At 41.0% G+C, this 22,861-nt stretch overlaps 1 protein-coding gene across 3 annotated transcripts in view; it reads right to left on the bottom strand.

Annotated features, from left to right (window-relative positions):
- Positions 1–22,861, bottom strand: part of oca2 (oculocutaneous albinism II) — a 74,786-nt gene that overhangs the window by 50,260 nt on the left and 1,665 nt on the right. For 2 of the 3 annotated variants that reach the window (XM_082523004.1, XM_082523005.1), the window contains exons 2-14: positions 17,303–17,542; positions 13,885–13,986; positions 10,965–11,162; positions 10,673–10,730; positions 10,062–10,134; positions 9,692–9,849; positions 9,521–9,603; positions 7,893–8,046; positions 3,610–3,681; positions 3,002–3,067; positions 2,448–2,504; positions 504–628; positions 118–256 (exon numbers count right to left, since the gene is read on the bottom strand). In XM_082523004.1, the coding sequence (XP_082379130.1) occupies positions 118–256; positions 504–628; positions 2,448–2,504; positions 3,002–3,067; positions 3,610–3,681; positions 7,893–8,046; positions 9,521–9,603; positions 9,692–9,849; positions 10,062–10,134; positions 10,673–10,730; positions 10,965–11,162; positions 13,885–13,986; positions 17,303–17,542 (1,525 nt within the window). Of the gene's footprint in view, positions 1–117; positions 257–503; positions 629–2,447; positions 2,505–3,001; positions 3,068–3,609; positions 3,682–7,892; positions 8,047–9,520; positions 9,604–9,691; positions 9,850–10,061; positions 10,135–10,672; positions 10,731–10,964; positions 11,163–13,884; positions 13,987–16,961; positions 17,027–17,302; positions 17,543–22,861 lie in introns of those variants that run through there. The other variant, XM_082523006.1, reaches the window with a different exon arrangement.

Raw genomic sequence — 22,861 nt, 5'->3', positions numbered from 1 at the left:
TCAATCCTTTTTTCAGCCAGTACTAACAAGTAAATCTACCTGTCAGTGTTGTACACATCAGTAATGTCTTTGCTTTGCTAGATGATTACTGTATATTCGAGCTGTGAAGGTGCCTACTTCTCTGCGCAGGTCCTGATTTGATACTATAATCACATTGGGCGGATCTCCGACAGCTGTGGCGGCCCCTCCGATGTTGGTGAAGATTACTTCTGCAATCAGGACATGTCTGGGGTCTAGATTAAGCACCTCACACAACCTGCAAAATCAGACAGACAGAAAAGCCCTTTAGTCATGATTAGATTACAAAGGGTAGGGTAAATAGAGAAATATGAAAAGGATGTTGGTATTGATCCTTTAACCTTTTGTGCAGGACAGCCACACTCAAACCAAGTGGACAGCAGTATGTGTGTGTGTGTGTGTGTGTGTGTGTGTGTGTGTGTGTGTGTGTGTGTGTGTGTGTGTGTGTGTGTGTGTGTGTGTGGAATGTATTAAAAAAAAGGCACCTTATAGTGACGGGAGTAAAAAGCATCATAGTGGTCACGTTGTCCAGAAAAGCAGATAAAATGGCAGCAATGAGACAGAGGATGATGATCATGGGCCACACTCTTCCTCTGGCTAACTGGTAAGCCTGCCGAGTGGAGACAGATAATGGAGAGATGAGGTTAGGTTGTTTATTATCGGCACCGCCAAAACAGCTGACTCAGAAAACACATCCGGCACAGCTTCGGACCAGTTCTGACTGTTCTTTGGTGTGTTTAAAAAGTCAAAAAATATGTAAATCTTTCCATAGTAGCACAAGATATAATATCATTAAGATTCATAAAGAACTGCACATGGATTCCCACTTTAAAACAGCACTCTTACATCACCAGGTCAGGATGGCCACCTTTCAAAGGTAACGGTGTGATGTGTGAGAGCTGCTGAGCTCTTCTCTGAGAATACATTTTAATTTGGCGTGGCTGCTTCTTCTCCAGGTCGCACTTAAAATTTACATGCTTGCATGATCTCACTGTTTTCCAGGACTCGCTGTACCTGACGCACAAAAGTGCGTCAGGCACAAAAGTGCTCGTCCTCGTTCACCATGTACAGCACACATTCGGTATAAAAGATTGCTGTTTTTCTTTGAAAAGAGAAGACGGATGTGTTATCTTCAATAGTAGAGCAAAAGAATAATTTGAGAATGTGTATTCCTCTGTCATATGGAGGACAGATAGGACTGTGAAACTGTAGCGCTTTTTTTTTACAGTTGCAGTTAAAGAGCACTTCTTCCCGGAAAAAACCCCATAAAATCTGATTATTTTGAAGATTTCGTTTTCTGAACTTCACCTCGAAACACAACGAATGTCATCCTTGTCAGCCTTTACTGCTGTTACTGTATTTTTAGGTCAGGATGTAAAGATAGATTTGCAAACTTGATAGGTTGTCTGACGTTGGAAAGGTCCTCCTTTGTGAACCTTTGTGACATTGGATAAGTCAAAATCAAAACTACAGTCGTGTCGTGTGTTGCTGCTAATTTCAGAAATAGCTCAAAGCCTGTCGAGACATCTCACAAGCGGGCAGCTTATTTCATACACTTCCGCTCAGCATCCTACAGCCCCTTAAATATCTTGAGGTTATTTTTTTAATCTAGCGAGCGCACACAAGACATTCATCAGAAGTGATCATCTTGTGCTAAAATTATCTTATGCAAAAAAAACAAGAAATATTTTGTATCGACAAAAACTTGTCACCTTCCAAATTTAAGTAGGTTGAACAGGATCCCACGTGATTGAAAGTAAACAGAAATTTAAAATCAATTCGATGCTGTATGTGGGCCTTTGTGTTCTTACTTACAGTCATGTGACAAAGAGAGTTGTCATCAGCTTGTGGAACCAGCAGCAATAACCCGAGGTAAATGTGACTTCATCAATCTCTTTTGGCCCGTTTTTCTTTGCAGCATCGCTTCAGATCATTGAGGATTGTGGATATTCATGCAAAGCTCATTTCTTTCAGATCGGGGTCCATTCTGTTGTACGTTTGCTCCTGTGCTTGAGATCAATGTCCTGTTTCATGACTTGGTTTGGGCCAAGCTTTAGCTGTAGTACAGAGATGGCCTCTTATTTGACTTTAGAATACTTTGGTTTACAAAGAAGTCCACGATTAATTCAATGACTGCAGGGTGCCCAAATCATTACCCCTCCACCACCGTGCTGACAGTTGGTATGCGCTGTTTGGTTTTCTCCAAACATGCTGCTGCACATTGTGGACAAACTTCTCCACTTTGGTCTCCTCTGTTCAAAGAACATTGTTCCAGAAGTCGTGAGGTTTGTTCAGATTCAGCTTTGCAAACCTTAACCCTGCTGCCATCTTCTCTTTTAGAGAGAAGCTTTCTCATTCAGACTTTTTCTAATTTTCTCATCAACATCAATTATTAATATTATCATTATTATTATCATAAATCAACTTACCTTCACTGCACAGTAATCGAAGAAGCCAGTCTCTGAGAAAATGGCCACCAGCACCATCTGTGTTGTTGAAAAGAAGAATTTTCCTTTGAGTAAGATTATATCTCCCTGTGAGATTTCAGAAACGGCCCCCTAAGATAATAAGATGCTGTTTATCTTGGATGAGATGGTCAGAATGAAATATGTGCCTGAGTTCCAGGGTTCATTAATACTCGTGTCTCTTTATTACCTTCCTTATTATCATCGCGATGAGTTCAAAAATGTTTTTACAGGTAAGTTCGAGGATTTGAAACTGCTTTTAAATGGATTCCAGAAATGTCTCAAACTCCCTCTTCATAATTTTATACCATAACTGACATATTTAGGACATGTTTGTTTCCATGGAGACTGGATTTTTTTTGTTGTTCGTTTCACTCGCCTCCATAGAAATGTATTTCGCTGTCAGACATTCAGAAGACTGATAGAAAGGGCGCAGAGTGCAGTTGAGAGAGTCAGAGAGCTCTTTTTTTAATGCTCTGAGATTTGTTGAGTCAGTGAACATGTGAGGAGTTAATCACCATGCCAAACAGAAGAGCCAGCGTCTCATAGTCGATCCACTCCACCACTGTAACAAGGCTGGGTCTCTGTGGGAGAGACAAAGAATGTAATTACACAGATTTATCAAGAATTTCTGGATCTGAAGGGGAAAAAACAAAAGGACAAGCTTAATAAATGATGATCAGACTCGTTAACAGCGTTAAACTTTTGGGTACGGCTGTGTCTGGATGCTGCTATAACTCCTCGCTGGCCCAGTTCCTGCTTCATTTGCCGAAGCAGACAAAAGCACAGGTGGAACTAGGACCACGAATGACTGCTCTGTTCCCAAAGCGTCCCGCTGAGGTGAAAATGTCCACTACTCTCAAACTTGGGCCAGTGACTAAATTTGGAAACACATAGATGTTAATGAATGACAAACTTTGAAATTAATCATGACATTTCAGAAATTAATCCTGCAGTTTCCACTGGTTTTGTCTGTATTGTGTGGCACAAAACGTACTTACGCCTGAATAACTGTTCAACCATAACTCAAATACATGAATCATATGTTAAAGCGTTCATAATATGTTCTGAATGTACCACTGCATCCCTAAAAAATCAGTAAAATCAAATAACGAGAGAGACTTACATTCCCGATGATAGACAGAGCAGCTAAGGCTGCCAAAGATCCCAGCATGGCAGCCAGGGTGCGGTGCACAATCTGAAAGGACAAAACATTTACCACACTCACTTCTAAACAAACGAGCACTCACCTTCACATTAACTCTGTAAATATTTTTAAGCAGTGTAACATTCCTGTTCGTTCTGATGCCGTCTCAGTCATCTCTCGACTGATCTGTGAGGCATCTCTGGAGGAAGGAATGGTTTGAAAAAAAAATTCTGCAGCCATTTCTTGAAAACGTTTATTGTTATACAGTAGGAGTCACATGCCTGGCTCTTTTGTCCATCTGCATCACCATCCTCCTGTGGCTTTGACTAATGAAAATAATAATCCTAATGTGAAAAAAAACACTGTTTTTTAGGACATTTTAAATACAAATTAGTTTGTTTTGTTGGTAAATAAAATACTTCTTCATTTGAATTGTTTAATTTGAGGGAAAAGGGCAGAAAACAGTATTAGCACTCCAAACAATCACAAATAGGCAGGCAAACACTGATAATTATTTACATCTGTTATTCTTGTGTGTTCTGTTTGATTTATTGTTACAGAGGAGGTCTTCTGTGAGGTTTTCTGCTGCTAGCATTACTGATATTATTCTGAGGACTATTATATATAAGAGAAAGCACCTGCGTGAATGACAGCTGCAGCGACTGGGACGAGGAGTCAAGAAAGTCTCGTGATCCATAAGATCTATGATGTTCTGTCATTTTCATCTATCAAAGTCCACAGTGCTATTCAGAGGCGCTCATTACCACACATGCAAAAATATAATGCATCTTAAAATGAGTGCGTGATGAGCACAGATGATCCTTTAACATTTCATGTTGTGTTCAAAGGAGAGACGCTTGTTATTTTGGGATTTAACAGTAACATTTGTGTGAATTATTTATTATGTAGAACAACTACTGTGTATATAATGAATATAGAAAGCAAACTGTTTAACGATGAAAACGCTGCTTTTTTTTAGAGTAAATCAGAAATATTTTACTGACACAGTAAAAGTGCATTCGTGTTGCAACTCTAGGCACAAAAAGAAATGAATGAATGTTTTTAAAAGTCAAAAAAGACATTTTGACATCTGAATTACTCTTGATTTTTAAGCTTTAATTGCATAAATTAATGTGAATTTAAATGTGCGTAACATTTTTACAACATTTTATGCCACTCTGTGTGTTTCTTGCACAGCGTAAGAGGCTTTCTTTAGTCTATTTTATTTCCTTTAGTTACCATGTTTTTATTGACAGATCTGAATCTAATTTTATTGGTAAAAATAAGATTCTGCTGTCAGTTAAAAACAACAGCATCACAGTCGCAGTGTCTTTAATGCATTACCGACCTTTGTGAACTGCTCAGCACTAAACTGGGTCTTTTCACTCACAATGAATAATAGCTCAGACGCTCTGTAGACATTTATAATCTATTTGTCTTAATACTTCTGCTTAAATAATGAGTAAAGTGGAACAAAAGCAGCGAAACTTTCTTCAGCCTCAGCCTGTCTCAAAACTGACAAAATAAAAATTACATCACAGTTCTTTACTTCAGATCTTTTGGAACATTTCACTGAAATGCCCATTAAAAAAAAAATCACAAACTGGTGCCCAATTACCAACACTGACAAATCCCTTTGTTTGAGCTCAGCATTCAGAATACCCTAAATGTGAGAGACTGCATATGCACTCACTCATTAGGAGGCTGCGTCAAGTTATCAGACTAGAGACTAAAAGCATAATTGTGTGGAGGAGTGAGACATTAGCAAATGGAGACCTGACAGCGCCGAAGTCAGACAGCATCCTGATGTCTGAGCGCTCGTGCACTGCATGCTCATCTCTTTCTGAGACGATCCCTCTGTCTTTGAATTACAGCTTCTGTGAGAGGATCTGTCAGTTACACAAGCGACGCATGAGCGAGCATGCAGAGTAAAACTGCGCTGTCATCTCTCAAGGCCTGCGCTTGACTTTCATGTCCCAGCGACCCCGTCGGTACAGTTTAGTGAGTTCACATGCTCTCAGACAGAGGAGTCTGTCTGATTTAAACAAGCAAACGCTGAGTGGAAGTAAAACTCATATCTAAAGCCACAAACCAAGAACCTCCTCAAAGTGATAGCGGTTTCAGAGATTGATACTCATCTGATTATATAAGTCATATATTAATCATCCATTAATGATGCAGATCAGAAAAGTATCTGACTGCTGCCTGAAACATGCATTCTTCTTAGTGTCCAGCAGGGGGCAAGTGCTCTGGTTGCAAAAAGACTTGGTTGCGTGGATGTTAAAAAGCTCAACCAAAACAAGACATGATGCACTGCTGGTCATATCATATCAAGGTCTTGAGTCAATTTACAGTGTTTTGGGAGTTTTGTTTATCTAAATACTCTTGGTTTTCTAAGTGTTTGTATTGTTTTATGTATTTTTCCACTTAGTGCATTTAATCCGCTCTTGTTTTAGAGTTTAATGCATCTGTGTCAAGTCTAATGTTCACTCTCCCGCTGAAGGAGGGAAGCATGCAATCTGTTCTGTTTGTTTGTTTGTTAGCAGTCTATGGTCTACAGTTTCCAAGATATCCTGCTCAAATTTTGTGTGATGGTAGATATCAATAACAGCTTGAGCTGATTTAATTTTGGCAAAAATCAGGTCAAGGTCACACCAAATTTGAAATTCAGTACGAGCATTTGACCTTCATTATTAGCACCCAAGGTCAAAGTTATCCTTGGAAAAAAATTCAAGAAACCACCACTTAGTTTTTTCAATCCAATGCCCTTTGATGTCACAATGACTACAAAATATTGCAAAATCACACACTGGATATCTGAAAATGTCACATTTTAACAGCTGAAGATTTCAGCCAATTCTGTTCCAATCATATGGGTAAAGATAATAAAATATATATGACTTTATTATGTAATGCTTAAAGCTCATAGGTCAAAGGTTGCATGTTAGCATGCTGCGATATAAACATTGTAAAACATCGAAGTTTTAGTATAGCCCTTGACCTTTAGGGGGAGCTCTATGAGCTTATTTCACTTCCTGCTTTATTTTGAGCTTCAGCGTTCCTTGTGCTTTGCTTTTGTCTCCTCTTCTGTGATTTAGTTCAGCTGTCTCTCATTCTCCCCACCTGTTTCCACTTCCTCTACTGCGTGTAAATTTACAGTTGCTGCCTCCCCCTTTGTCAGAGCATCTGTTCTCCTTGGTCTAGTGATTCTCCTCAGTATGTTATCAGGTTTTCCTCATTGGGCTCTGTTTTGCAATCAATCAATAAATGACTTTCTTTAAGTTCAGCACAGTCTGTAGTGTCCACAGACCCATGTCAACAGAGCTCATCTTTTAGTTAAGTGAATTCTTATTGGAAAATACAACATATAATATGAGGAACACAGTCATTTTATAGTAATTTCCATTTTAATCAGGGTTTAACGGACACAGAAGTAGCTTTTTTTAAACTAATAACATAGCTCCCCATTTCTGTTTGGCTGCTGTCATCTGTCTGATTTAATTGTGTTGGGAGCAGTCATCATTCAGTGTTGCCAAATCCCAGTCCAGTACTATGTGCAACCTAAGACAAATTTCAGCACCATCAACTGAGGAGGGCAAAGTTTAGTCAATTGTCCCGCTCTGACAGGTGCATCGAATCTAATAAAGTTAACACAAGTGGGGCGGCGCTGCCACTGAGGCACAGACTGCACATGCTCACTGGCAGAAGAAGTCTAATCAGGCGAAATAAAAACACCTGTGTGGCAATGAGATACCGGTGAGGCTCTTTTTTTTTCCATGACTTGGCAGAGTAGGAAAAGCACAGGTGCTGCTTATACCGTTAACGATTGCTCTGCTCTATTTCAAGTGTCCCTGCAGGCCATAGGAGTGTGACAGTGAGCCAGCATGAACAATACCAGGAGCCTGAAAGTGGAGCAGCTGAATGGAATTCAGCCATAATCAATTTTATAAATCCCACCTGTTTTCTTTTTCTCTGACAGTGAAATGTTTTTAATTCTCGGATTAAAAAATGATGTCTGAACTAAACGCAGCTCTGGAGATTCAGTTTCCCGGTCCTCATTCTGACTCAATGAGCATACTTCTGTTTACTTTGTGCTCGTAGCATAATATCACACATGCGGTCCAGTGTTCTTGTGTGAGTGTGTCGTTGTTGTTCGCGGGCCGCGCTGAACTGTGCGTTTCACATTTCAAACTCTTCCGCAGACACCGAAAACAAGCTCGTTCATCACCCGTAGAAGAGCGTGAGCACCACAGGCTATTTACCTCAAAGATGATGAGAACATAGACCCCAGCTAGGATGATTCCAGCGATGGCCACCTGTGTCTCCACGCTGACGTAAAGCGGCTGGTGGGTCATGGATAGCGGCACCACCTCGTTATCCTGCAGGAACGCCTGAATTGTGATGGCGATGGGATCACTGTGCAAGAAATGAAATGGCAACAAGAATGGTGGGAATGATCATCTTTCATTGCTTTTGCTGGAATTACGACCATCTGTCAGAAATCTATCAGCAAAGACAAAACACCAGAAACACCTTAAGTCAAGTTATATTGTTTAATTTGCTCCTTTTCGGTGGGTATCATAGCGCTTTCAAAATCAATGCCACCTATCAAACACATTTTATTCAATTAATTGTTTTTCATTTACATTTATTTCTGTGGGACTAATTCACAACACCAATCATTATAGTACATCACATTCAGTAAAGTCTTTATAAAGAGACAAAAGGACAACACGCTATGCAGAATTCCCTTTCAACAGGAAGAGACCTCCAGCAGAACCAGGCCCAGAGAGGTGCAGCCATCTGCCATAACTGGGGGGAGTGAGGGGGAATAGAAGAGGAAAAGAGGGACCACAAACAGCACAAAACTCGAGCTGCAGAAGAGAGAAGTTAATGACGACAAGGCGCAGCAGTGAAAAAGGTCTCAGTGCATCATGGGAAGTCTCCCACCAGCCTGAGCCTATTGCAGCAAAACTAAGGGATGGTTCAGCCATAAATATATGACCTTTATCAAAAAGGAAAGTTTTAAGCCTAATCTTAAAGAAGAGAGGATGTCTGTCTCCTGAATCCAAGCTGGGTTCCAAAGAAGGGCCTGAAACCTCTAGGCTCTGCCTCCATTTCTATTTTTAGAAACTGTAGGAACCACAAGGAGCTTCTTAAAGCTGATAATAAAGAATTACATCAGTCCAGCATAGAGATAACAAATGCGCGAAATACTTTTTCAGCATCCCTCTGAGACAGGATGTTTGTAATTTCAGTGATATTGATAAGATGAAAGAAGGCCATCCTACAGAGATTTGTTCAGTGTTTGAGCCCCAGAAGCCTCAGAGCTCAGACACCCAGGAGGGATCTAATCAGATGCTCAAGCTGGCTCCTTTTAAAGTGAAGGAGCAGCAGTTCTACTTCAAACTCTCCCAGAAACTCATCTCAGCCATTTGTATCTGCAGAGCTCCTGACCAAAGGAACGTAGATCAAGTCGAAAACATGTCCAGGCTTATCAAGCAAAAAAAAAAAAAAAAGTCAAAGAAAGTGACTTTAAAAAAAACCAGAACAGAGAGTAAAGAGTTGCTCTCTTGAACCAGCAGACTTGCTCGCTGGATATATTGTGCATGTCTCTGACACCAGTGGCTTCTAACTGGGATAAATGTTACACACTCTAAATGATAAATGCACACACAAAGAGTCAGAAATATGACAGTAAAGGTGGTAGAAAGCGTGCAAACTACACTGCTTTGAAAGTCAGAAAGGTTAGCTTTAAAATTATTATTGGTTTTGTTGTTTTTGTATATCACATAAACAACCCCAGTGATAACCAGAACTACTTTTAGGCCCATGTGACCATTAAAACCGAGGCGGTCATATCAATACACTGTCACAGTATTCTGAGTACCTGTTGAGCATCTCAAAGGTTTTTGTTTCCACTATCTGGTCGCTTCTTTCTGCATGTAGAGGGATGGTCCAATTATGAGTCACCTGTTTACAAACAGCACAATATAAATGAGGCAGAATCTCATTAGTGTAATAATACTGCGAGGAAGTTGGAGCTCGAGGCTGCTCTCACCTGCTGAGTCCTCCTCCGCCGCTGTCCTGGCTGCTCGGTCTGCTCTACCTGAATGAGGATGTACTCCTGAGTGGTCAAATCTATCATCCCCCCTGCAAAAGGCCCGGCCACCTGTAGCTTCAGTAAAGCATTGTCCCGAAAATCAGTCACATTCATTGCTGTGAGACGTGGGCGGTCAAGAGAAAAATCCAGACACATTGAATGTTTTGTGCATTTGAAATGAACGGGGGCATTAAATCCACACCTAGAGTGTGTTAGCATGGCTCATACTCGATGTAAAACAACCCTGCTTCATTTTCCAGCCCTCTCCTCTTTGCTGTGATCTCAGAACTAGTAGGGCATGTCTGCGGTAAGTCACTGGAAAGGATACAGAAACTCTCTGTGGGAGAGACTGCCAGCATCCTCCAGGGGTTGTCTCGATCAGGATACATGCTGAAGAACAGCTGGAACCAGAATAAAGTCATCGATATATTTTATAAAGAACATATTTTAAACAGGATCATAGCAGGTCATTTTAGTGACGACACACTGTGCTTTATTTACAGTGTTTACAACTGAAAACAGCTCTGATGCTCTGCATGGCTGGAGCTGCACTGTCTCTGCAGACAGCTCCGCTTCCCCCCTGCATCCACTACCAGCCAGTCATCCTGCCACACCTCTCCCTCCTATAGCTGAGCCACAAACCACACCCTACCACCACAAAGATGCACTACACAGATTCAGTGAATGCAGTTTTTATGAAAATGGTCTAAAATGTGGTGTTTTATTTGATTTAATCCAGTGAAGAGTAAACAGACCAAGAGGTGATTAGCTAAGGTTAGTATTAAAAAACAGAGGAAAGCAGCTGACCTAGCTATCATTAACTTTCAGTGATTTCAGTAATACCAAACAGCTTTTTTTGTAGTAATTAGGTTTTTACCATGTTATACTTTCCATTTTATTATGCGGTGGTGTCTGTTCTACGGGGACATATATACTTACACTGCAGAGAACAACAAATGCAAAGATGGTGGCAGTTTTGGAGACTTTGAAGCAGCATCTGGAAAGACCAAAAAGTGGATAGTGAGTTAAATTGAATGAGCTTGGTGTGATACTATTGGTTTTAAACCAAGAGGCTCAGGCCCCATAAAACGGTTTCAAGATTAATCTGTAACATGATAATAATTATCTTTTTCCACTGGCCCTACTTTTCCTTAAGCACTTTTATCTGTTTCTCTGAGGAATAATGGCATCACACTGAGGGATCAAATGGAGAAAAGAAGTTGGGACTCACTTCACATTGCTTGTGAACCTGAAGCTGAGGTTGAGGTTGTCCAGAGGGTCGTACTTCTCCGAGGAGCTGGAGTGCGATAGCGACAGGCTGGTGACCTCGCTGCCCAGCCGGTACCGCCTCTCCACGTCCAGGGAGCCGTTGTTCCAGGGCTCCTCCCCTCCAACAAAGCTGGGGTCATGTAGGGTCATGTAGGTTATGCTGGAAAATGAATAATCACAGTCTCAGCCCCTCATCAATCACTACACCTCAGTATAAAAAAATAAACACAACACTCAGCAGCTGCAGATCGCAGAGGTCTAAAATTAAAAAATGTTTCTCCCATCATCCCATAAGTCTGTTGTACAACCCTGTAAGAAGGGCAGTACAACACACTTGTAGGATGAGTCATTTCATTTAATACAACCACTAATGGTCCCCACAAGTATTCAATTCTTCAATTCAATTCTTTATTTATTTGTCACATGTAGTTATAACTAGTACAACACACAGTGAAATGTTTTTTCCGGCTAAAAAGTACTCCCCCCCCGACTGTGCATCTTACTAAACTTATAATAAAAAATATCTATATAAAAGTATAAAAATGTATAATATCGTGCAAAATATTACGCTGTAATAGTTAAGAGCTAAAGTGTACGTATTTACATAAATACAGATGTATATGATAAAATACAAATAAAAATAAGGATAAAACTCAAAGGAAAATTATATACTATGTATGGAATTGTCCATCATGTTGTCCGATTTGTGTTTTGATTGAGGAGTCTCACTGTTTGTGGGTAAAAACTCCTCCTGAACCTTTCAGTTCTTGTTTTCAGGCTACAGAGGCGTTTCCCTGACCTCAGTGGCCTGAACAGTTTGTAAGCGGGATGGCTGGAGTCGTTAGTGATCCTGATGGCCCGGGATCTGCACCTTTCAGCGTAGATGTCCTGCAGTGTTGGTAAAGATGTTCCCATAGTGCGTTCAGCTGTGCGCACGACCCTCTGCAGGGCTTTCTGTTGCTGTACTGTGCAGTTCCCGTACCACACCGTGATGTTATTACACAGGATGCTCTCAATGACCCCGGTGTAGAATCTCCTCTGGATGTTCTTGGAGATCTTAAACCTCTTTAAACGCCTCAGATGATAGAGGCGCTGTCTGCCTTTGCTGATGAGGAAGTCCGTATGTGTGTTCCAATTAAGGTCCTCGTTGATATAAACACCGAGGTATTAAAATTAGAGACTTTCTCCACAGGGTTTCCATTGATCTGAATTGGGGTGTGAGTTTTCTCGCCTCTCTGTCTCCTAAAATCAATCACCATCTCCTTTGTTTTGCTGATATTCATGGAGAGGTGGTTTGCCACACACCACTTTGCTAATCCGTCCACCTCGCTTCGATAGGCCCTCTCGTCATTCCCGGAGATGAGTCCTACCACCACAAGTATAGTAAACTTCCAATTTTTGGTCCCCACAATGATATGAATGCACATTCACTCACACACACACACACACACACACACACACACACAGTCCCCTTTTAAGGAAAAATATTCCCGATTATAAAACTGCTTCTGTAAAAACCTTGGAGTTTAACAATGACAATTTCCAGATAACATATAATAAGACATTACAAAAAACATGTTTATAAATTTTTTTTTAACTTATTAGTCATTTAAGTGTGTTTTTTGATTACTAAAGCTTATTTTTCTTGAAGCTACAGCAGATCATCTGCCTCCACCTCACCGTATTCCAGCATCCTCCACTGCATGTCCTCCATCACTACATCCATTAATCTTCCCTGTGGTCTTCCTCTCTTCCTCCCTCCTGTTACACCTGTCTCCCTCGCATTCACACACATATATTCTGTCTTGCTTCTACTGACTTTAATCCTCTTCTCACCAAAGTATCCACCTCTACAGGCTCTCTTCCAGCTGCTTCCTTTTCTCACAACAGATCACAATATCATCTGCAAAAGTTAATCGTGACTCCTGGCTGACATCATCTGTCACAAAATGGGCTGCATGTCCACATCTGTGTAACTGTTTGTAGAAAGCAGTGTCACAAATGATAGATTCTGATATGACCGTTGTACAGGTCAGTAGTAGATGGAACAAAATTATTATAAGTGAGGTTCTAATATCTCAATTAGCTGCTCAGTATTAAAAATATATATTAACTTTTGCAGTATTAAAAATACTGAGCATGTCAATGTAGCATAAAACTTGAAATTTCTAATACATTAAGTTGCTGGCTGGTTGTATGTTGTCTGAGAAGCCTCCTTAGAAATACTGCATAAGTAACTCTGATCATATTGTCTTCACTCTGATGCTGACTGATAACCCAAGCTCAAAACTAGCAGAGTAAATTTGCACTTTTGTTAAGCTCAAATGAAAATGCTGGCTTCACACTGCATGTTTGTATGCGTCTGCGTGTGTGTGTGTGTGTGTGTACATAAACTATGAAGCATCAACCTAAAAAGTCAATGAAGCCCAACAACCTGCAGTTCCAGTTCTGTCCACTAGAGGCTGGCTCCAAAGCTGAGCCAGTGCCCGCACACTCCCATCTTAAAATTCCTTTAAAAATAGTTTCATTCTACATGACAGCTGAACTGAACTGTGCCTGTTTGTCCAAATATCATCACTTCTGGCTTAAAATAAAAGCCTGACAGCAGCTAAGACTCACACAGCGAGACTCCACAATCAGGATGACCCTGTTTTGTTATAAACTTATATCCAGTTTATGACTCATGCACTGTAACAGCTAAGAACTGCTTGCTAACAATTGCTAAGTAGCTAAATACGGTGGAGGTTTTATAAGAATCAACTAAATAAACTGATTATTTATCTTTTTTACCTAATCCCACGTGTAATTATTATTTTTGTTTCATTTTGAGCATCTTAGGGTTTAGAGCAATATGCCCATGAAAAGCCTGAGGAAAGACTCACCTGTCATCTTGAGAGAATCGCAGCAGAGGCGACCTCTCTGTGAGGTTGGCTGAGTTAGTTTTTCCTCTGAGGATGTTGACAGCACTGAAATTTTTCCTGAAACTACAAATGCAACAGAATACAATTAGTTTTTTAAAAAAGGGGTTAGAAAGTAACCAAACAAAGCGTTTCTGAAATATGATCCATTGAAAGGCTTTATCACCCTGCTGCTGCATCCAGTAACCTCTTATAATCAACAGCCACGCATACACACTATATTTGTTTTCATCTATCATATTATCACATGCTGAAAGTGCAGCATCAGTGGTCAAGTTTAAAAAAAAAACCTGTAATCCACTGTTTCAGGGAACCTATGAGGTGACGGCTGTTATAATGTGTCCAAACTGACGTAAACCTTTGAAAATGTAAAGTCCCCCACAGCTAATCCTATAATCTTCAGGTATTTTAACCTTTGCTTGCCAAAAGTTTTAGGTGATTAAACCAGTCTGTGACAGAATCAAGTTCTTTTCTTTTATATAACAATATTTTTTTACAATGTAATGGGCATTGATTACTGTATTATTATAAGGCTCAAGAAGTCGGGCGTCTTTTTTGTGACATTTCTATTAAATTTCTATTGTACTGAGAGAGAATTCTCCAGTTATAAAATATACCTCCTGTATTTGTTGTTATTGAGTTAGTGGGCATCATTGAACTCCTCACAGACAGTTTTGTGAAGGTGTTTTGAAGTAATGGATGTGGCAAGTTTAGTGGATAAAGGACAAGATTACATCTGGCAAGTCCGCCCCATTAATCCCTCTGATACTTTTATACACCCATAAAGAGATTTACTGCATGTCTACAAATGTTTTCACCTCCCTTTTTTCCATATTTCCACTCTGATCCTGTCTAGTAGATGTGACTTAGCAGAAACATTTCCCTTCACTGCGGAGTATTTAAAGGATATTAAGCAAAAAATAGTTGGTCTGTTTGGAACACCTACAACCAACAGCCATCGTGACCAACTCACTGATGATACTAGACTTAATTTTCACTTGAGAAACTGCTACCATTTGAATTTCCTGCAAAAACAGTGTCTGTTTTTTCAACTTTGTCTAAACTATTGTTTTACCTTCTCTTTGGAAGTGGCTTAAACCTGTATTCTATCAGAAGGTCACTAGGGGGTGAGAGCAGATTTTGATCCTGTAGAAGTTTATGGGAAAATAAATTTTTGACCTCTGACCTCTGTAAACACTTTCCTCTTGAGTTAAATATTTTCTGTAAATTTTGGTCATACGATGTTTCAAAATAGGGGATTATCTATGATGTGAAACATCAGTAAGCTTGCAGGTTAACAGTTCCTCTTCACATTTTCTTTTTTTTCACTGCGCACATTTTTCAGGTCAAGAATTCAGAACACTTGTCCTCTAAATGAGCATCCCTTTATGTTCCCACGGTCTGTCATATTTCCTTGTTTTAGTCTCCCTTTTGTTTTTTCCTGTTTTATTTTGTCAGTTGATTTTCCTGCCTCCAGGAAATCTTTGTATTTCCTCTAATTCCTTCATTGTTTCTACTTGGGTGTTGTCCTACAACCTTGTGTATGTGTAGTGGGAAAAAAAGTCTGTCTAGTTTTTTTTTATTATTAGTCCTTTATTTAATAAAAAATAGCTCAGCTCACCATCGTCTTCTTATGTCTGTATAACTGTTAATACTAAAACTATAGCTAACTATAGTTAGCTTCGTAACCATTAAGTCATGTGGCCCGATCTGTCACATGACAGATGTTCAAACCTCAAAAAGCTCAGAGAGAAAGCTGCCCTCTGCTGGAGAGCACCACTTATTTTATTGAGCACCTACTGTCATGGTCCTGAGTCTTTGACCCATTGTTGTTGTGGTTTTGGACTTTTTGACTCTTTGGATTCTGGTTTATTTAGTATTCTAAAGTGTAGTTTATATTTCTGGCTTTGGTTCTTTTGCTTTGTGTAGTATTTGTATGTTCTGGTCTTTAGGTTTCTGTTACCATGCCTGCCCCGTGTTCCACTTTTTATCATTTACAACTTTAATTTGGTTAATGAAGCAGAAAAATACCTCACTTTAATCCCAATACCACCACAGCCACAGGTTTGAGATTAACCCCACCCCACCCCGGCTATTTTAGCTACCCACCGACACACACACGTATGTCTCTGTCCGTGTGAATGGACATGACTCACGAGGAAAATCAGGCCCTATACATGTATATTCATGCATCCATGAGAGGTTTTGGCCAGCAGAGCATGTGTAATATGTTTCTGCATGTGTGGTTTAAATTTTTGTTATGTGTTTATTTCAGATAATCCAGTAAGAGAGAATGAGGGCTTCTGCTTAAAAACACAACAGTCTTAACCTGAGAAACAGCTGATGAAAGTAATGAGAATGAACCAAAGTTAAAGTAAAGATGTGTCACAACCAAAACTGAAAGCTGAAAGATGCCAAAACACTCACTTGAGCTGAGGGAGAAAGCAGGGTCATATCTCACTGGTTTCAAAAGCTTCCTGTCTCATGTACAGGCTTTCCTTTTGGCCTTGTCTGTTTGTGCTCAGTGTGTTCAATGTTCCCTGGCTTTGGATTCTTGGTTTGTTTCCTTCGCCTGGTCTTTTTCTTGTTTTTTGTTCTAAAATATCTTTTTGGTTTTTCTAACTGAAAACCTGTTTCAGCTTTTCAAGGTTCAAGGTTCAAGGTTCTTTATTTGTCACATGCATAGTTATACAAGTATAACACACAGTGAAATGTAGCCTGACACGCTCCTCGACATGTGCAAAAAAATTGGGGGGGGGGGGTAGAGGAAGAACATTATATATATATATATATATACATACATATATATATATATATATATATATATGTAGTTTGATTTGATTGTTTGCTTGTTGTAAACAGAAGACTATTGGAGAGAACACAAATTTAAATGGATTAAATTCATTCTGCAAAGAACCGTAACTGCGGCCAAGTAGAATTATACCTTATTATTCTGTGCTGTAAAGCTCCATGTTACAAAACTTATCTTAACCTTTAATCAAAAAGCCTTGAGCAGCTTTCTTTCACTCCCTCTTTCTCACCTAGAACTTCAGTCTAGGGAAGGACCCCCAGCTAGACCCCCTACAGCAGAGGTAGGGAACTCCAGGTCACAAGAGCCAGTGTCCTGCAGGTTTTAGATGTGTCCCTGATCCAACACAGCTGATTTAAATGGCTAAATTACCTCCTCAACATGTCTTGAAGTTCTCCAGCTGCCTGATAATGAACTGATCATTTGATTCAGGTGTGTTGACCCAGGGTGAGCTCTAAAAACCTGCAAGACACCGGCCCTTGATGCCTGGGGTTGCCCATCCCTGCCCTACAGTATCTTTCCCCTCCAATGGTGGATGTAATTCATGAATGATCATGAGAACACAGTAGTTACCCGTCCTCTTGTCGAATGGGGACGAAGCCCTCAGTGTGGATGACGCATTGTCCTGCAGACTGCTGCAGCTTCTGGGTGTCTAGCCTCTCCGAGATGCCCTCCAGCAGACATAGTTCCCCGAAGTTCCCTGCCACCGCCTTCGGTGACCTGAGGCTGCTCCTGCCCTGGTGGCCTTGGGATGCCGTCTGAGACATTTCAATCTCCAGGCTGGTTTTGTTCTCCAGATACATGGTGAGACTGCTGCAGGGGGAAAACAGTGGCTTTATCCTTCTTTAAGATGCTGTGACTTACACAAAAAAGTCACCGATTGCTGTTCACTCACAGACTGTGTATATAAAAGAGCAACTCCTCATGGTGTCTCACAGCACTTCTTTTTGTTTATTGACATATAATGATACAGCATTGATGTTTTTGGAGCAGAGAGTTTTCACTGTTGCCTTCTTAGCTTTTTAAAACCAGGTGTCAAAACCATGGAGTCTGTCCAACAGTGAAACTGTAAAAAATGCAGTGTCAGTCTTAAGTTAGGCCAATCCTAAGGTATCCCCTGCTTTATGTGCATTTTTAGCTCTAATGGGGCCATAATTTCACAAAATCAACACCATGTTTTATTCAGTAAGGTTTGGAACCTGTGACTGAGACCATAAACGCAGCAAGAAAGAGTTTACTGTGCTCTGGGGATATGAGGGGTGCATACTGACGACAAATTCTTCTTGCAACCAGAGGAGTCGCCCCCTCCTGGACATTAGAAATAGTGCAGTGAAACAATAAGTGGTGATCCAGGCCCTTCAAGGACTTTGACAAATGTTTTTAGGGCCTAAAATTGGGATGTGTCCAAACATTATGAAGGCCATGAACACCAACATTGCTCCTCAATTTTAAAGCAATATTAAAGCAGCACAATAACTCGTGCTGAGCAGCCACCAATCCCACGTGTTGATATGCTCCTTTGAATTTTTACCCAGAATGCACTTTCTGAAGGAAACAATGAGCTAAAAGTGCTTAAAGGTTTTAAAGAGTGAAGAGAGAATACACTGGTGTCATCACTGATTTAATGAAGAAGTGGTGATGTGATCCATGCTTTTGTTGTTGAACAGCAGCTATAAAATCCCAGCAGTGATTGTGGTTAAATCTCTAAATTATACTTTGCATTCATGTGACGAAGTATTACATCGCAGCTTTGCATACCCAGACGGTTACATTTCCATTGCTGAGTTTCCTCTGTGAGTGAAAGGGACCAGCAGAGATCCTCAGAACTGCTTCATGCCAGAGTCTGATATTCTCTATGATGGACATTCAGTGGTTTTCATGATAGAACAACACAGCAGACACGGTCTTCATCCGTACAAAGGCTTCATGAGTTTAAGGAGATTATTTCTCACATCAAAGTCTACAGGAAGTCACATGTGACTTTTCCTGCTATAACACCACTTTCAAGGAAAGACTACACCACAGTCCTGCCACCCAAACACTATTTCATACTGATCTGCATTGACCAGTTGCATCATAGAATCAACAAATATTTCTATAACAGAACTAAATATTCATTTAAGTTGTTTGTTTGTTTTTTAGGGGGAAAAGCCAAAGGAGTCTGTGCATCTCTGCGACATTTTTATTATTTTTGATTGTGATCATTCCTGTAACAATTTTCCTCATTCTAAATTTGGACTAGAGAAGTATAGTCGGACGGTAACAAAGAGAGGGAAGGTAGTCAGAACAGAGGGGATTGGACTACCAGAAGGCAAAAGTTGAGGACAGGTACAAGTACCTAGGAACCCCACAGGCAAACGGGAGCCATGAAGAGGCCATTAGGAAAGCCACAACCACTAAATACAGTGGGGCAAAAAAGTATTTAGTCAGCCACCGATTGTGCAAGTTCTCCCACTTAAAATGATGACAGAGGTCAGTAATTTGCACCAGAGGTACACTTCAACTGTGAGAGACAGAATGTGAAAAAAAAAAAAAAATCCATGAATCCACATGGTAGGATTTGTAAAGAATTTATTCGTAAATCAGGGTGGAAAATAAGTATTTGATCAATAACAAAAATGCAACTCAATACTTTGTAACATAACCTTTGTTGGCAATAACAGAGGTCAAACGTTTACTATAGGTCTTTACCAGGTTTGCACACACAGTAGCTGGTATTTTGGCCCATTCCTCCATGCAGATCTTCTCGAGAGCAGTGATGTTTTGGGGCTGTCGCCGAGCAACACGGACTTTCAACTCCCGCCACAGATTTTCTATGGGGTTGAGGTCTGGAGACTGGCTAGGCCACTCCAGGACTTTCAAATGCTTCTTACGGAGCCACTCCTTTGTTGCCCGGGCGGTGTGTTTTGGATCATTGTCATGTTGGAAGACCCAGCCTCGTTTCATCTTCAAAGTTCTCACTGATGGAAGGAGGTTTTGGCTCAAAATCTCACGATACATGGCCCCATTCATTCTGTCCTTAACACGGATCAGTCGTCCTGTCCCCTTGGCAGAAAAACAGCCCCATACCATGATGTTTCCACCCCCATGCTTCACAGTAGGTATGGTGTTCTTGGGATGCAACTCAGTATTCTTCTTCCTCCAAACACGACGAGTTGAGTTTATACCAAAAAGTTCTACTTTGGTTTCATCTGACCACATGACATTCTCCCAATCCTCTGCTGTATCATCCATGTGCTCTCTGGCAAACTTCAGACGGGCCTGGACATGCACTGGCTTCAGCAGCGGAACACGTCTGGCACTGCGGGATTTGATTCCCTGCCGTTGTAGTGTGTTACTGATGGTGACCTTTGTTACTTTGGTCCCAGCTCTCTGCAGGTCATTCACCAGGTCCCCCCGTGTGGTTCTGGGATCTTTGCTCACCGTTCTCATGATCATTTTGACCCCATGGGATGAGATCTTGCGTGGAGCCCCAGATCGAGGGAGATTATCAGTGGTCTTGTATGTCTTCCATTTTCTGATGATTGCTCCCACAGTTGATTTTTTCACACCAAGCTGCTTGCCTATTGTAGATTCACTCTTCCCAGTCTGGTGCAGGTCTACAATACTTTTCCTGGTGTCCTTCGAAAGCTCTTTGGTCTTGGCCATGGCGGAGTTTGGAGTCTGACTGTTTGAGGCTGTGGACAGGTGTCTTTTATACAGATGATGAGTTCAAACAGGTGCCATTCATACAGGTAACGAGTGGGGGACAGAAAAGCTTCTTACAGAAGACGTTACAGGTCTGTGAGAGCCAGAGATTTTCCTTGTTTCAGGTGACCAAATACTTATTTTCCACCCTGATTTACGAATAAATTCTTTACAAATCCTACCATGTGGATTCATGGATTTTTTTTTCACATTCTGTCTCTCACAGTTGAAGTGTACCTCTGGTGCAAATTACTGACCTCTGTCATCATTTTAAGTGGGGGAACTTGCACAATCGGTGGCTGACTAAATACTTTTTTGCCCCACTGTACCTACAGAGGGTCAGGCAAGACCTGAAGTGAATGGGAAAGATACAGACAATTGGCACCTATGCCCTGGCAGTGACCAGGTACACTGCTGGGATAATAAGCTGGCCAAAGGAGAAGACAGAAGCCACTGATATCAAGACGAGGAAGCTCCTGACCATGCATGGTCAGGTCCAGCACCCTGAGACTGTATGCTAAGCCAAATAAAGGAGACCAAGGACTGGTGAGTGTCAGAACCATGGTCCAGGTTGAGAAAACAAACATTCACAAATACATTAGGAAGATGGCCCCAACCGACCGCCTGCTCAGTGAATACCTCAGGCAGCAGAAACCCAAGAAAGAGGAGGAAGAGGAAAGACAGGCCCTTGCATGTTATGTACCACCAGCAGATAAGGGAAGTGGCTGACATCCAGAAATCCTACCAGTGGCTGGACAAAGCTGGACTGAAAGACAGCACAGAGGCAATAATCATGGCAGCACAGGAACAAGCTCTGAGCGCAAGATCCATAGAGAGTGGGGTCTGCCACAACAGGCAGGACCCCAAGTGCAAGGCTGTGTAAAGATGCCCCTGAGACAATCCAGCATATAACAGTAGGGTGCAAGATGCTAGCAGGCAGGGCATACATGAAACGCCATAACCAAGTGGCCGATATAGTATACAGATACATTTGTGCTGAAAATGGCCTGGAAATCCTGAGGTCAAATGGGAGACACCCCCTATGGTGGTCGAGAATGACGGAGCTAAGATCCTGTGGACAAGCAGAGGAAGATGGCCGTAGCGATAGTGAATAACAGCAACATCATGAAGAAGGAACACAAGAAACTTGAGATGTACCAAGGGCTCAGAGAAGAGCTCGAGAAGAAGTGGAGGGTGAAGGTAACAGTGGTCCCAGTGTTAATCGGAGCAGTTGGTACAGTGACTCCCAAGCTAGCAGAGTGGCTCCAGCAGATCCCGGGACTGCACTCCTGTTCCTAGGAGTGCAGTCCTAGGAACAGCTAAGATACTGTGCAGGACCCTCATGGCCTCTGGTAGAGGACCCGAGCTTGAAGGGTAATGACTGCCCACAGGGGCGAGAGTGGAATTTTTAATCAGTCATTTGGCCATTCAAGATATTTGGGTTGACTGTTTAAATCAGTTGATAGATTACTAAAATATGAATCAAAACTACAGTGAGTATCAAACCCTGGTATGACTTGAAACTATGTTACCAGCTCTAACCAATAAGATTGCTGGAAAATTCCAAAACATGTGATGGTGGTCAGCTGACCTCCATCACATGTTTACATTGTCTCCAGCAGTGTCCGGATTCAGACCTAACATTTATAGGAATTTTCTTTGTGGAATAATAATGTTTTGTTTTGTTTTTTAAAAAGAAGAAAGAAATCCAGCCAGGAAAATTCTTTCTTCCGGGTAGAACCAGAATTACTGCCATTTATTGTACATTTCTTTAACCCGTCTTCATCTGTCGCTGTTATATATACTTCCCTCACCCACTTAATACAGACATAAAAGGGAAAAGCTGTCAATGAACACATTCTAGATGCCAGTTTCTCATGGATGCTCCCATCTACACATGAATAAATAATATTCATGATGCTCACATCAGATTTCCTCTTAGTTTTAATGTTTCCATCAAAGAGGTGGCTCAGCCTTTTCGTGTTCAGTCATTTGTTTCAGCGTTAAAGTTCAAACTTGGACCACTTATTGTTCGCATGCATTTCCTATGCCTCATATTACATTTGTTCTGCTTGTCCCATGCTTGTGATGTGCCTCAGAGAGGAGAAAGAGACTTCTGTGTGACATCTTGCCTGCAGGCTGCATGTAAAAGCAAACACAAACTGCTTTCTTAAATTCTCCACCCTCGTTCACAGCAATTAGAAATTCAGCAGGACAGGAAGCCGTAACGGCACGGTTCTCTGACTCGGATGTTTGTTACTAGTGGTTTCTTTCAGTTGTAGTATTAGGTAATGTCTAAGCTGTGAAATATAAAAGAGCACGTTTCATCCATTGAGCAGACATCATTTAGAAATCAGTGGAATGACTGAGGGGATTTTTACAAAGCTACAGCACTACTTATAGAGCAGGATTAGGGCATGAGGCTTAAAGCCCTAAAACAAAGGC

This window comes from Aulonocara stuartgranti (assembly GCF_965226115.1).
Source record: "Aulonocara stuartgranti genome assembly, chromosome: 23".
Taxonomy (NCBI): domain Eukaryota; kingdom Metazoa; phylum Chordata; class Actinopteri; order Cichliformes; family Cichlidae; genus Aulonocara; species Aulonocara stuartgranti.
The sequence above is the reverse complement of the archived record's forward strand: the minus strand, read 5'-3'. Positions and strand labels throughout refer to the sequence as shown.